Below are 15,785 nucleotides of genomic sequence, written 5' to 3'. Positions count from 1 at the left end.
CTAGTCACTGAGTTATTATATATTCTTATATACAGTATAAACACTGTTAACAGTGCGTTCTGTCCCTACCTTATGAGATGTTGTGCTATTCAGTTTGATTATTTTTTCCCCTTTTTCTGTTAAGGGCACATTTCCTTTTATTTAAGAATTCAGAACCATCATACTGTTACCTTGGGGAAAGATCCTCCAAGTGCTCATATCATCCAGATTCTGATGAAGATAAAATGGTGTTCTGCAATCAGATCACATTGTTCAGATCTGTCAATATGTGGCAGCTTTAAAATCATGGGCCAACTCTTTGAAGGCCATAGATATAGATTGAAAAGAAGATTCCCTTGTTTAACATAGTGAACAAACCATAATAATTTAGTGAAGATTTATTATTATTTATTTATTTATTTATTTATTTTTATTATTGGGACTTATATGCCGCCCTATCTCCCGAAGGACTCAGGGCGGCTAACAACAATAAAATACAACGATACAAAAGTTAAAAAGAATTAAATTAACAGCCCCAATAGAATAAATTAAAATTGTAGTTAAAAATTAAAAAACATTTTAAAATCCCTGTCGTCATTCCAGGTCAGCCTGATGGAAAAGAAGTGTTTTAAGGCTGCGGCGAAAGGACTGGAGATCTGGGGCCATCCGGAGCTCAAGGGGAAGTTGGTTCCATAGAGCTGGCGCTCCCACAGAGAAGTCCCTCCCCCTGGGGGTCGCCAGCCGACATTGTCTAGCCGACGGCACCCTGAGAAGGCCCTCTCTGTGTGAGCGTACTGGGCGATGGGAGATCGTTCCCGGCAGCAGACGGTCCTGCAAATATCCCAGGCCTAAGCCATGTAGGGCTTTAAAGGTAAGTACCAGCACCTTAAATCTCACCCGGAGGACAACCAGTAACCAATGCAGCTCACGCATGAGGGGTGTAATATGGGAGTATCGGGATGCTCCCATCACTACCCGCGTGGCTGCATTCTGCACCAGCTGAAGCCTCCGGGTGGTCTTCAAGGGCAGCCCCATGTAGAGAGCATTGCAGTAATCTATACGGGAGGTAACGAGTGCGTGAGTGACTGTACGTAGGGCATCTCGGTCCAGATAGGGGCGCAACTGGCGCACCAGGCGAACCTGGGCAAATTAATTTCATTGTTGTAATGTTATATGGGAATGACCTTGGGAGCAGGCAACAGATGCTGCCCGGGGAAGCCCGGAGCATAATGGACAGAGAAAAAACTCAGAAAGGAGCCTTCCTAACTTCTCAGGCTATAAAAGAGAGGGCCAGGAGATTTGTACTATCAGACTTGCAAAATTCTGTTTATGTAGCCCTATGGTAAAATAAAATTAGCTCATCTGATCTGGTCTATTGGGAAGGCTGACAATTGTTTTGTACCTTATGTAGGGGGGTTTACAACAACACAGTAGGGTTATCGTACAAATTTGCCCTCTTTTCCCCCTGGCTATAATCCATTCAGATGCAAGAAATTGTGGCCATAAGAAAGTCCTTTCAAATATATCTGTTCAATCGTTAGAATTTGGAAAATTTACTGAAGAGCAACTACATTTTTGGGGAATGCATGTCAATTACAAATTATCATATTGTGCAAAATCCCGTGAATATTTAATTATACAAACTGTTTTAAGCCTAAAATTGGGGAAGTAATATTGAAATTCTAATGTTAAAAAATAGGATTTTTACTTTCCTTCTATACAATTCATAATCTGCTATACTGTATAGATTCTCTAAAACTTTTTATCCTGTCTTCCTTCAAGTAAATCTTTATTTATAAAGAAAGCTTTCACTTTAAACCTGATTTTGGTATTTTCATGATCAATGACAACATTAGTCACAGAATAGAATAGTGTGTATCATACAGTTTACTGTATAATAGAACAGCCAGACTGTGGATGTTATAGTAACAAAGCAAATTATACTTAGGACTAATTCAAATTTTGGACAACAAATTTTGTTTTTGCTTCTGACCACGACAATGATAAAAATAATTTTCCAGATTATAATTTGACAGCAGGCACAGAAGGCATTTATCACAGATGGTGTCCCTTGCACAGGCTGTGCTTATTAGCTATCTGATCTGCTTCAGGCATTAGCAGGGATGATTTGCTCCATCTCTGAAACATACAGCAAGTTGAAAAAATAGCACATTTGAGTAACCACTAATAATGAACAATACCTATGGGTGTCTGCTGGGGGAGAGGAGGTTAAGGGTGACATAAACCAATATGCTATTATCTGTGTATCCTGAATTTAAGTATTTTCATGAGTTTGGGATTACATCTGAGATGATTTCAGATACTAATTTTATCAAATCTAATTTGTAAACTTTATTAGGCAACATGATGCTCAAATTAGTATCCATCTGCTATTAGAGTTCATGGTATAATAAAAGGTGTCCCTCTGAAAACTCATTGTTTTCAAACAACCACTCATTTCCTTGTACTGGCCCTAAGTATAGACAGAAATTACATGGGGAAAGGAGAAATTATTATATCAGTAACTTTGCTATCTTCCTGGACAACTGTTCTGAAAGTCTGATGGTAGGAGAACAAACATTTACTTTTACTTAATATTTACTGAGCTATCTATCATTTCAGAGGCCATTGCAACAATGTATTTTGCTTTCTCTGTAATTGTGGGGATGCATGGCACTAAAACAGAGTATGTCTAATAATGGGTAGTGCCTAGATAAGCCAAGCCCACATTTCCAATACTTAAGACCAAGGTTCTAAATTACAGCGGCTTCACTCCCAGTAGTACTATTTTCAGCCGATGGTAAAATCTATTGGGGCAACGCCAAGAGGAGACTAGAGCACCTTGTTTTGCTCTGAAGATGAATAATAATTATGCAATTATATATTCATATTACTTACTTTAAATAAAATTAGGTTACATGGAAAGACAGATACGGTTATTAACAAGGAAATAAGGAATCTAATTTATTATAGAAGTTGTTTCATTATTGAAGAGTATGTGCCCCAAACAACAGTCTATATTTCCCATTGCTGTTAGCCTTTTCTTCTGGAACTACTGTTATCTGTAGCCAAATAATTCTTGAGAATGTCTTGTCTGTCTGACTAAAATTCTGAAAGCAAGAAGGCTATATTTTCTTTGGACTAACAAATTATTAGTTGCTTGGCTGTTGCACTAAGAAATCTTGTGCATTTAAATGTATTTGGGCAGTTCTTCTGCTTTTTATAATTATAGGTCTAAATAAACTTATTTTCTTCTATTTGCATCCTGAGTATGTTTTATATCGAGTACGTCCCACAGAATCTTTATTGAAAAAGCTTTTGGCTATAGAATGGCCACATATCCATCATTAAAAGTGGGGGGAGGAAGCACAAAGAAGTACATTGACTTAGGTATAAATAGATGCATATTTAGAAGGTTTATTTATATTATATGATTAGTTGTAAATATAAACTATATAGGGAGTGGAGAGAGATTACAATGCTAAGATGTTTTTAAATTAGAAAAGAAGAGAAAATGTATTGAGCAAGAAGTTTTTCTACTAATAATAGAATTTAAAGTAAGCCAATGAAACTAAATGTGAGGAAATTCAGAAGTGATAAACAGAATTCTGCACCATCAAATAGTTATATCATTTAGATGAGTTTAAAAGGAACTACGTATTCACAATATTAACAAATATGAATTGCTATTTCTACTGATAGAAGTACCATGTTTAAATACAAGAGGACTATTAAATTAATGTTCTGCTTATGACCTTCAGCATGCATCTGTTTGACTTATCTAAGACCCAGAGACACTATGCAGAATGAGATGGGCGGCATATAAATTAAATAAATAAATAAGATACAGAATGCTGAATTAAATAGTGTTCCGGCATCAACCTCCCTCCGCCCTGTGCGCTCCCACAGAGAGGGCCTCCTCAGGGTGCCACCGATCAGAGAATGTCGTTTGGTGGCCCCCAGGGGAAGGTCCTTCTCTGTGGGCGCCCCGGACTTATGGAATCGGTTACCGGTTGAGCTCCGGATGGCGCCCGACCTTCGCTCCTTCCGACGCGATCTGAAGACACATTTATTTGAACAAGCCGGCTTGGCCTGATGGGGGATGGGTGGGGTTTTTATTGTCATTTTAATATATGTATTACTGTTTTTGGGCTTATGTTTAATCCTCTTTTAACTTTTGTATTTTTTGTATTTTTATATGTTTGCCCTGTTCACCGCCCTGAGTCCTTCGGGAGAAGGGCGGTATATAAATGAAATTATTATTATTATTATTATTCCGATTCCCCAGCTTTTCAAATGTATTTGTTATGTAATATGAGATGGTACAATTACTGATAAATCTACTTGCCTATCAACACACACAAAGACATAAATGTATATATAGACACATAGAAAACAGGACATAATTCACTTAACTAAATCGTATTTTCATTTTAAATTTGTATCTTAACCACAGATATGTATGAAACATTAATTAATGTAAAATATGATGAACATCACTCAGTAAGCTAAGATCTTATGAACAACACTTCTGCCTATCTAAATAGTCCTTTATTAATCTCTTTACAGAATTTGCGAACTAGAAAATCTCACATTAACTACCATTCTGTCTAAACCAAGAAACTGATTTTCAGTTTTGGAATCCAGATAATTAAAATTAAACAATATCCTGGATTGTTCTGAAATTGGTGGGCATCATTTCCCTATTTAAAAACAATGGATGTTAATATTAATTAAACACTTCCTGAATTTGATTATATCATAAAGAGGTATTTCATATCTCATTCATATGTTGGCTTATTTGTATCTCTACTTTGAGTTTCACTAGCAACAGTGATTATTTGTGACAAATTCAAAGCACAAGCATTTCATGAAAAACAAACATGCTTAGTTTGCAACTTACCTTTTAAATCCTGCTGTTCAAATTTATGTTGCTGGAATAGCAAATCAGTTTCGGTATTCTCTGCTGCCCTTTGAAAATTAGTGAGTATTGCTTTGGTTTATTTCAAGAAAAATATCAAAAATAAGACTAAATGGGTTTTTAATATTATTTTTAAAAAATAAAATAAGGAACATGAGGTATATTTTTTCTTTTCATTTCTTTCAAGGTTCACATTATTTATTTCATCCATAGAATTAATGCGTGTATTCTACAGATGTGCTCAGAAAGTCTTTTCTAAAATGGTGAAGGACAGAACAAACAAAACGGATCCAAAAAGCGGTTTCTGGTAAAAAGATGCCAAGCTTGGATAGATGAAGACAAAAAATATGTGTCCAAATGAAGATGGCCGGGAATTTGTGTTTGTGATTTTGTCAATCATCCTTGTGTTTGGTATATTCTTAAAGGTGAGAATAGCAGTAGTACAAAAGGGGAACAGGGGAAAAAAATCCAGTGTGCTACAATAAATGCAATCTTTTTGCAGTGCAAAATTCACACTTGCAAATATTTGGATTTCCTTTCATCTTGAACTATCCATACTATCGTTGTTTCTCTTTTTTTTTTAAAATAATCAGATTACCGCATAGATTTCATGTTTTTTTGCCTTAATCTCAAAAGTCTTTCTAATAATATATAGAATATAGAAATAAATATTTAAAACACTATTTGAGATAGGTACCTGCTGGTGTCCAATGCTTCCGATTTTGTGTTGTACCTGTGTATAATATCTATATCTATATCTATACCTATATATATATATATATCTTAAAAGCTGAGAAAATTAGCGCTCTTCTATTTAATTGTTTACTTTAAAAAAAGGATATCCACATTTCACATTTGCACTGTTAAGGAAATATTGAAAATAAACTTGTCAAAAAAAAAAAAAGATTTCAAAGAGGTTTTCTTTTTAAAAAAATTAGTTTGTTGTGCTTTCAGTGTATTCGCCCCAAAGTGAAAATGGGTGGCTCTAAAAAAAAACGCAGTTAACAACAGTAAGAGTTAAAAGTAGCAGAAAGGGCAGAAAGTCATTCACAGAGTTTGTATACTATAGTTATTTTAGCAACTGCCCTTTTTCTTTGCAGAGTGGGAGCTGCTGCTCCAGTTTGAGACAGGGTCTTCTGAATCATCCTCATCAAAACCATGAAAAGTTGAGGTGTCGCTTTCCGAGGTGGAACCGAACAAGTCCTCCGTGGGATATGCTGCAGCCGCTTCTTCCTTCCTGCTTTCTCTTCCCAAATGAGCTGACATGTATGATGAATATATCAGCACATGGGTTAAGTAACAGGCATCATGATTTATTTCATTAATATTACTTTAATCATTAGAAATATCAGATAAAAGAGTTATCTCAGTCATAAATATATATGTATATATGTCTGTGTATACATGTACACATACACATACACACATGTATTCAGGACGATAATGCAAAACAATAAAAACAAAACATGAGTAGTAAGGAAATTATAAACAACAATTGAGATATATATATATACATATATTTAAAAAATCATATTTATACCACTCCAGATGCCCCCTATCTAAGGCAGCAAAAGGGTTAACCCTGTTTTCCTCTCTTTTGAAACACACAGAAAACATTTTTTTGTAATTATATAAGTAACTTTATCTTGAGCCCAAAGTTTATATCATGTATCCATTAAAAGTGCAGGGTACAATGATTGTCTTTCATTTTGGTATCAACCACTCTATTTTAGCATAATAACCCATTTCATAAGTTTTCCATTTTTTAAAAATAACCTCATTGGATTCTCTTTCTGTACCAGTTCTCCTAAGGGGTGTGATTTCTTTGCAAATTAAAATAGAAAATACTTGGAACAATAAATACATATTGCAATAAATAATAATAATGTCTTTTTAAAAATGTCTTATGAATATAAGTAAAAAGTATACATTTCAAAGCAGGAAGGGGGAGAGAGAGGGAAGAATTCTAATACAGTTAATAGTTTGTAATATATATCAGAAACATTATGTTACAGGATCCAGTCCTTAAAGTGTGAAATATTTCTTTTCCCCATTCCTTGTTGATCAGTAGTTCTAATAAGCATAAAATATAACTATATAGAAAGAAAATAAATGTTGGTAAAAGAGTGTGTGTATTCACAGATACAAACACACTCACATATACATATTTATATGTTTATATGACTAAACTATCATTAGAAAGCCATATGTAAAATCAGACTTCTATGGCATATTCTGAAGATGGTATACAAATGTGAGAACAAGAAGATAAGAAAAACATTTTTATATAAAAAATAAGCATGGAAAGTAAAGCATATTGGAAATTCTGCCTCAGGCTGGTAGTTCACAGCAATGAATATGGTCACTATTAGTTATTGTCGAGAAAAATATCCAAAGGGAAGCTATGCTTTCCTGGTGTAACAAATTAAAACCCCTTGTGATATTTTAAAGATCCAAGCTTTCATGAACTTTCCTGAGATGAATGCATGTATCACACATATCTATGGATATACCATAGATATAAAGAAATAGAAGGAGGAGCCCTTTAAATATTGCAGTCAACTGGCCATGGAACAAAAGGGATATGTTTGTGTGACATAGCAAAACCCCCATTTTTTTAAACTTTCAGGACCAGCATGAAACTAAAATGGCTCACTTCAGTTTTGACATTATTTGCCACTGCTTTTTATGCTGGCAGCAGCAAATATAGTACCATATCCCTTTCATTGGCTGCCAGCATATAGTTACTATATTATGCCTAACAACCACAAAATCTTCAGAATGATGTCATGTCAAGAATGTCCATAACAAGGAATCAAAAAAGTCAAGGTATTTTTTTTTACAGCAGCACAAATTTCTGCCTTTTTTTTAATATGCACTGCAATTTTGCCTTTTGCATATATATACCTTTTTATCCTATTAGATAGCAGTTGGTACTGTGGGAAAGCCATCTATATCAGTAAATACTACTTATGTTTATACAGTAAAGTATCATAGTATCAATGGATACCAAAACTATGTCTATATTATATTAGTCATAAGACTGACATTTGAAGGATTTATTACACAAACATCCTAGTTTGGTGCTTTCCATTTGCATCTGTTTGGCTATTATTGTGTAGAGTACTAGATTAGATGGATCTTTACTTAGAACCAGGATGTCTCTTTGCCAGGTTTTTATGCAAGAGTATCATATATTGAGGAATTGTAGATCCTACAATACCATTCTGTAAATATATGTACGAATAAAATTGATTGGTAAGTAATCAAAGTCTTAAATTTGCAAGTTTTTATCCTTTGCTTTCTATGTCTGATAACCAGCCTGTTTTTGTATACCAATAGTTCTTTCAGATGAGGGAAATCTCACACTACTCAAGGACAGGCCTCCTGTTCAAGGTCTAGGGCAGGGGTAGGCAACCTCGGCTCTTTTATGACTCATGGACTTCAACTCCCAGGAATTCTGGGAGTTGAAGTCCATGAGTCATAAAAGAGCCGAGGTTGCCTACCCCTGGTCTAGGGGAACAAAGTAACATTGTCCAAGTAGGGCTTTACAAAATTGATCACGTTGAAATGATGCTAATCAGAACAACTGATGTTTGGGCTTTTTTTCCACTCTAGGATTAATCTGACATTACCTGTGTCCAATATTGTTGTGTTTTGTCTATTTTTCCATCTGAACGGGCTATGTGTAGTTTAAGGAAGGCCCAATAGAAATCTCTAATTTGCTGAGAGTTTAATTGATTGCAACAGGGTATAAATGCTGTTAAATAAACAGATAAGTAATATGGCAACCAAAATCCTGAAATCAGTGCAACTACAGACAATGTTTTGTGTGACTTATACTGGTGAAGAAAAAGAAACAAGTATGTGCATAAGGTCAGGGATAAAAGGTAAAGGTGAGGTTTCCCCTGTCCAGTAGTGTTAGAGGCCATGTAACACATAGAAATACCTTTCTTGCATTTTGGGACTGTTATTTTGAAACATACATTCTGTAGCCATGTTTTTATAATTATAGGCACAGATATACATGTGTGACACATACACACAGTTTGCTTACTTAGAATAAGTTTATTTAGCTTTAATTTTATTAAGTTTATTATGATCACTCATTTCAAAAGATTAGGTGACTAAGTCTGAATTAAATTGATGAAGCTGATTCTTTAAAGTGCTACACAATTCTTTGTTGTCCCTTTAATAAGTATGAAAAATACAAACTAGTACTCTGCTGCTGTCAATGTATATTTAGTGAAGCAGGGGAAATTATTGAAGGATTTTTGATATTTTTTCACAAAAAAGCTTTGGCATTGTTTTTACAATAGACTCAAGTTAAAAATTTTCAGAAGGAGGAGAAACAACAAAATCAGTTTTATATTGTGTATATGGAGTGCATACACATATTATCCCTATCCATATGCATATTTAAGACAAAAAAAATCCTGTCATAAATAACATCACTGGAAACTTAAGAAATAAAATAAGAAATAAAAACCTTGTCACAGAAGGGCTACACCTGTACATTTTTAAAATATGGGGTTTTAATTTAAGCCTTGAAATATTTTTTAAAACATTGGTTTTAAAACATATAAACCATAGTCAATGCTTTTACAAACTTCAGCTTCTTTCTTTGTTAAAATAAACCATTCAACTTACTCATAAAGTAATAAGCTGGGATAAAAATCTAATAAATAAATAAAAATATCCAAACACAATTTCTAAGGAATAACAAATACTTATGATGTAGCAAGTAATTTATATAAAGCACACACTCATAAATACAAGCAAAAATATTAAATGGAGAAATCAAAAACTGCCTAAAAGTTACATTCTAAAAAATATTAGACTGTCATCTTCAACTTACCCCATAATCTGAGGTGTGTTTGTTTGTGTGCATGTATGAGAAAGACAAAGAGACAGAAGGACTGACCAATTATATTGGTCATAATCCAGGTTGTAGAAAATTTGAGTGGCACATTATAGAATACTAAATATAATATGCGGAAAAGAGAAAAAGTCTCTTTTAATGTTGTCTTCATTTAAATGAGACCAAATGTCTTTTTACAAGACTTTCCACTTTTGTATTCGTCCATTAGTTTTAAAATGTGCATTCAGTCATACATTGTAAAACATAATCCACTCAAAAATGCCTTAATCTTATCTCTATAGATATCCAGATACGAAAAGAGTGTTGTTGTTGCTTAATGCTCACTGATAGCTGCAATAAGGTATCACCTACCAGAACGCCCACAATCTGAACATGAGACAAGCTCCTCTGGTCTTCCGCTTTTTTTATTCATATTAGATCCTCCAAGGCAGAAATCACAGTAGTTATTGGAAATGATGGCCCCGTCTGGTCCTTTTTGGGCTGTAGGTAGAAGCAGAATATTTTAAATTGAGAGGAATTCCATGTGACTTTTATTCTTATTAATTTACTTGTATTTGGACACTGTATTTATCAACTGAAATTTTAAACTGGTCAAAGCCAAAAGAACACAAGTTTTCACAACACAACCCAGTTGTGTTGAATGCAGCTGCTATGGAGCCAGAGATTATTGTCTCTGGTAATACTCTTTAATACTATATATTTTCCAAGATAAGGAAACAAACTAATCTATATAGCGCCTATGAATTGCTACTCAAAAATCACCTGCGGCTGTTTGTTTTATTCTTTTAATTTAAAAACAGGCTTTGGACCACCATTCCCACTTTTTTAAATGAGGCCTTCTAGAAATGTTAAGAGAGAAAGGCAAGAGTTTCTTTTCTGATTTGCCTTCTTCCTTCCCTTTCTGCTCCCATGCCAAACAATAAATGCTAAACTGTCTCTGGGCTGAAGATGTCCTCCACATTTACCAGGACTTTAAAATAGATTTCCTTAAAGGTGGGTTTTGGGGCGGAGTAGGGCTAGACAAACACACACACACACACACACACACGTCCTGTAGCATTGAGCATCATAACACTCTTTTGAATTTAATGCTCTGGGTAACATTTCACCAGAAAACCAGAAAAAACTGCTATCAGTGACATGAAGAAACTATACACTAGAACTTTCAAATGAAGACAGGGAAGCATTTTATACTTTAATGGCATCTGCAACATGAAATCGGTTATCTGCTTCTGGTGCGACTCGCCTACCTGCCAGCAGAGATTTTTCTGTTGGCACGAAGACCAAACAGCACACAACACAATGAGTAATGGGGTTGGTGTGTTTTCTTTGCAAAAAAAAAACAAAAAGCTTTTGTTTGACGCCTAAGCTGTGCAAGAGCCCGGTTTTGACCGATTCCAATCTGTGGGCAGGATTTGGCTTTCCCATTTTCATATCTTTCCAACCTTCATCCCTCGGAGGGACGGCTGACATACAATCTGAACCTACAGGGTAAATGGCATTGAGTTTCCCCTCGTGCGCCTTTTCCCCCCTACTGCTGACAGAGCTCATCTCTCCGCAGGCTGACATGTTTCCATGACAACCAAAATTCCAGGCTCTGGCTGCCTCTGATCTGGCCACCTGTTATTACTCCATTTCTCAAGTGTAAAGAACTGATTTGTGACCTTTCCCCCCCCCCTCCTCCCTGCCTCCCTCCTTCCCTCCCTCTTTTCAAAAGGCATAGATGGGTTTGAGAAATTAAAAGTACCACATCAAATAAACAGGAAGAGCAAAACAACACCAGCAGCTGAGAGAGGCACATTCCTGGAAGCGCCATGTGCCTAGAGAAGAAATGAATGAATCCCTGTTGGAAATGAGTCCACTTCCGGCTGGCTTTCTACCAACGTTTAATGAGAAATGAAGAAAGTCATTGGGGGTGGGATTCAAAGGGAATGGCTCACTGCACAGATTGCACATTGTTTTGCCCAGGACACAGGTGTGGACTGAAGCAAAATACAGGGGAAATATTCCAGATAAACTCACCATTTTGTTCCAAAGTTATTCAATGATTTGCATTTGTTTCTAAACAAGAGTTTAAACCACAGGGGAGGGCAAATCTAGCACCTGTCTGTAACTCTTTGAAGCAATTGTGTCATCAGTATGCAACACTGAGAAAAGATGAAGCTGGTTAGACAGGTACTAAATTTTATTTGTTTATTTACTTACTTATTTCACTTATATACTACCTAATTGACTATGGACCTGTGGCATTTTACAAGAACAATCAACAATGGATAATTTAATTTGCAATCCCCTTGAGCATTCTCCCAAGCATCTTTCTGGAATCAAGTCTAAAGCTTTATACAACCCCAACTTGTTCTGTTTGCAATGAATTTTAGTATATGCCTCATCAGTACTGCCAATAGGTCAGCATGGCTCAACCCTAGTAAAAGCATTGGGAGTAATCTTCAGAACCTGACCTACAGCCTGTGTTTTAAATACGACAGAAGAGGGAATCTACTAAGAATATTTATTTAATTTATTTATTTATTTAATTAAATTTTTATACCGCCCTATTCCCGAAGGACTCAGGGCGGTTTACAGGGCAGCATAAAATATAATATAAAAATAGTATAAATTAAAATAGATTAAATTACATAAGCCCAACAATTAAAACAATATTAAAAGCTAAAACCCCTTCAGTCCAGGCCTGATAGATCAAAAAACCAGGTTTTCAGATCCCAGCGGAATGAACGCAGATCGGGGGCGGTCCGAAGTTCCACCGGTAAATCATTCCAAAGGGCAGGCGCGCCCACAGAGAATGCCCTCCCTCTGGGGATCACCCGCCGGCACTCCTTAACAGCCGGCACCCTGAGAAGGCCCTCCCTGTGGGAGCGCACAGGACGATGGGAAGTTGATGCCGGCAGCAGGTGTTCCCTTAGATAATCCAGACCCAAGCCATTTAGAGCTTTATAGGTCATTAACAGCACCTTGAATCTCACCCGGAGGGCAACCGGAAGCCAATGCAGCTCACGGAGAAGAGGTGTTACACGGGAGTATTGGGAAACTCCCATAACAACTCGCGCGGCTGCATTCTGCACCAGTTGAAGCCTCCGCGTGGTCCTCAAGGGCAGCCCCATGTAGAGAGCGTTGCAGTAGTCTAGCCGGGAGGTCACGAGCGCATGGGTGACTGTGCGTAGGGCATCTCGGTCCAGATAGGGCCGCAACTGGCGCACCAGATGAAGCTGGCCAAAAATATGTAAACCATATTTATTTAATGTGTGTTAATGTTGATTAAATTTAAATGTAATTAAACGTAGTTTTTGTCCTGGGCCTGCCTTCATTTGGAATATTATTTAAAGGCAGGGATGCTTGTCAGCTCTGTTGCTAGATTTTTTTTTTTTTAGAAATACTAAGTACAATTTATAAAGATAAAATTTGGAAAACCAAAATAATAAATGAGCTCCTGCAACGAAATGCCAGCCACCCATTTATATGATACTAAAGGAAACAAAGAATGAAACAGTGCAGGAGGCTGTGAGGTACAATCTAAGTCTTATTAAGCTCTGGCACCCCATGCCATTCAAGTATTGATCTTAGGCCTGTTTGCTACTACCTTGAGCATTTATCTTCTAGCTGGTATACTAGCTGTGGATAATTGGAGTAGCAGTCTTAACTTGTTTGGACAGTACTAAGTTGAGTAATATTGCTGTTCACCTGACAATACTAATCTAAATTAACATAACTGGCTAAATCAATCTAAATGTCAAAATTGCTCTACAGATTCTATTACAAAACTGATCCTATTCTGATAGTATCAGGGACATTTGATGAAAAGATGATATTTTTATATGTCACTAAGAGCTAATTTAATTGAGTGGCTAAGGCACCAGGCTAGAAATCAGGAGATTGTGAGTTCTAATCCCATTTTAAAGCATGAAAGCTGGTGGGGTGATTTTGGTCAGTCACTCTCTCTCAGCCCATGATGTCAGGCTCAAATGGCAAGGCTGTTGTTGTTGTTGTTGTTGTTGGTGGAGGAGGAGGAGGAGGAGGAGGAGGAGGAGGAGACTAATTGTTTCTGATAAGAACAGAAGAATTTGTGAGGGGAAAGAAAAAGAAGAGAGCCAAACAGTGCAACAAATCAGGAAAAGAGAAATCTTGAAGTGAGTTCAAAAATAGGGCAGCTATACAATTCCATGGACCTGAACTGAAAAAGTTTATTTCCACCTATAGACAAAATATTAGCATCTATTCTACCATATCAAAACTCTGTTATCTCATTCTTCTGCCTGTGCTTAAAATACAGTTTGAATCATTGGCAGGAAAGAGGCAGAAGATATTTGAAAAGTAGAAGATTTCAGAAGACAACATTCTTCTACTATGACCCGATAATATGGTAAAGATTATGATAGACGAGAATGCAAATGACTTGGAAATTCCAATAATCAAAGTCAGGGAGCACAGTGAATATTAAGAAGACTAAACTAATGATAATAGGTACGGTTACTAGCATGAAATTATTGAAGTAATGGATAGCTTCGGCCTTTTAGAATCGACTATAAGCAATAAAGGAACCAACAGTCAAGAAATATGCCACAGACATATTGGCTATACTTGGTAGAACATTAAGGCCTTATGTAAAGCCTGCGAGACAAAAAAAAATAACAATCAGACAAAAGATATCTCAGCGCATAGAAGGAACGGAGGTGTATGTCTCAGAAGGGACTTTCTCTAGTTCTCTGTAAAGGCAAGGGAGGGGAGAAATTCTTTTAGGCTTGCAAGATTGATATCAGCCCTTTGAGATAGACTAGACAAGAAACCAAAACCATGAGTACTAGCACTACCATTATTGTAAGGTTACAATAACAGAATATTGTCCATTGAACAATTGGGGATGGGGTTGCTTATGTTCTCATGTCTCCTTATGAAAGACATTAATGCCAATGTGGTAAGTAACCATGTGATCAGGACTATCTGTGTGGTTAAAATATGGATATGGACTGTAATTTTGCAACTATCCTGCAAAAATGGTTTTAATGTACAGTGTGGACAATAGGAATCAGACATTAAAATATCTAATTTCTGATATGGTTGTAAATCAATATTTGTATTAAACTTCACACCTTTAGAAGGGTGGGTCTTTGCAGATGAAGTATCAATATTTGTATATGGAAACTGAGATTACAGCAAGGCTTTACTATGCAACTAAGCATACTCATTAAAACTACTGTAGGAGAGTGCTTTATGCATATACAGTTGTTTGGAATTTGAAAAGGATGTGCATAAGTAATGGTCGGAGTCTATAATACCTTGTCTTCTATCTTCTAGAAGGAATTTGAACTTGGGCAAGAGGATTGCATTACTTCTGTTCACAAATATGCACCAATAAAGAAACTATTGCATTTAATGATAGTTGTCATTAGGAAACATCATGCATCAGAATGCCTAGCAAGTAAGATAGTCACTCAAAAGTCATCTCCCAGCTTCACAGATCTAGCCCTATAACAGAAACTTTATACAGAAATGCATAAAGAGACACATTTAGTTCATGAAATTTCTGCAAGCACATTGCTAGTCTGCACATTTTTTCAGATGTATGTATGTATGTTTGTGTTTGTGATACAGACACACAGACACACAGACAGTATGTCTGTGTCTCTCTCTCTGAGTGAGAGGGTATATGTTTGTATGTATGTAGGTATGTACACATGCACACACCTTCATTACTTTATACACTTTCTCCCTCATATTTGTCATATATACTGCTGAGAACCTCCTTAAAAAAGGAAAGAAAAAATACTTTACATTCAAATATACTTTGTATGACTGACCAATGGGAAAAATATTACTGGGTGGGGGGGGAGAAAAGGGAAAGTCCCCAATGTAACATTCAAAACACTGCTGCTCAGAGTAAGGATAGTTTCTTTCCAACAGGGAAGTTGCTTTTATTTATTTCTCTGTCCATAGACTTATGCTTAGAGCCTTAGATGTACTTTTAAAAAAAGCGTTCCAAAGAAGCTTTGC

The 15,785-nt window shown here is 36.1% G+C and overlaps 1 protein-coding gene across 5 annotated transcripts in view; it reads right to left on the bottom strand.

Annotated features, from left to right (window-relative positions):
* DPF3 (double PHD fingers 3) overlaps positions 1–15,785 on the bottom strand; it is a 250,009-nt gene that overhangs the window by 33,264 nt on the left and 200,960 nt on the right. For 2 of the 5 annotated variants that reach the window (XM_081315577.1, XM_081315576.1), the window contains exons 8-10: positions 10,134–10,262; positions 4,883–6,159; positions 171–232 (exon numbers count right to left, since the gene is read on the bottom strand). In XM_081315577.1, the coding sequence (XP_081171703.1) occupies positions 5,975–6,159; positions 10,134–10,262 (314 nt within the window). In that variant the 3' untranslated portion in view covers positions 171–232; positions 4,883–5,974. The remainder of the gene's footprint in view (positions 1–170; positions 233–4,882; positions 6,160–10,133; positions 10,263–15,785) is intronic. The other 3 variants (XM_081315574.1, XM_081315575.1, XM_081315578.1) reach the window with 3 other exon arrangements.

The sequence above is a fragment of the Vipera berus genome (assembly GCF_964194415.1).
Source record: "Vipera berus genome assembly, chromosome: 1".
Lineage (NCBI taxonomy): Eukaryota > Metazoa > Chordata > Lepidosauria > Squamata > Viperidae > Vipera > Vipera berus.
The sequence above is the reverse complement of the archived record's forward strand: the minus strand, read 5'-3'. Positions and strand labels throughout refer to the sequence as shown.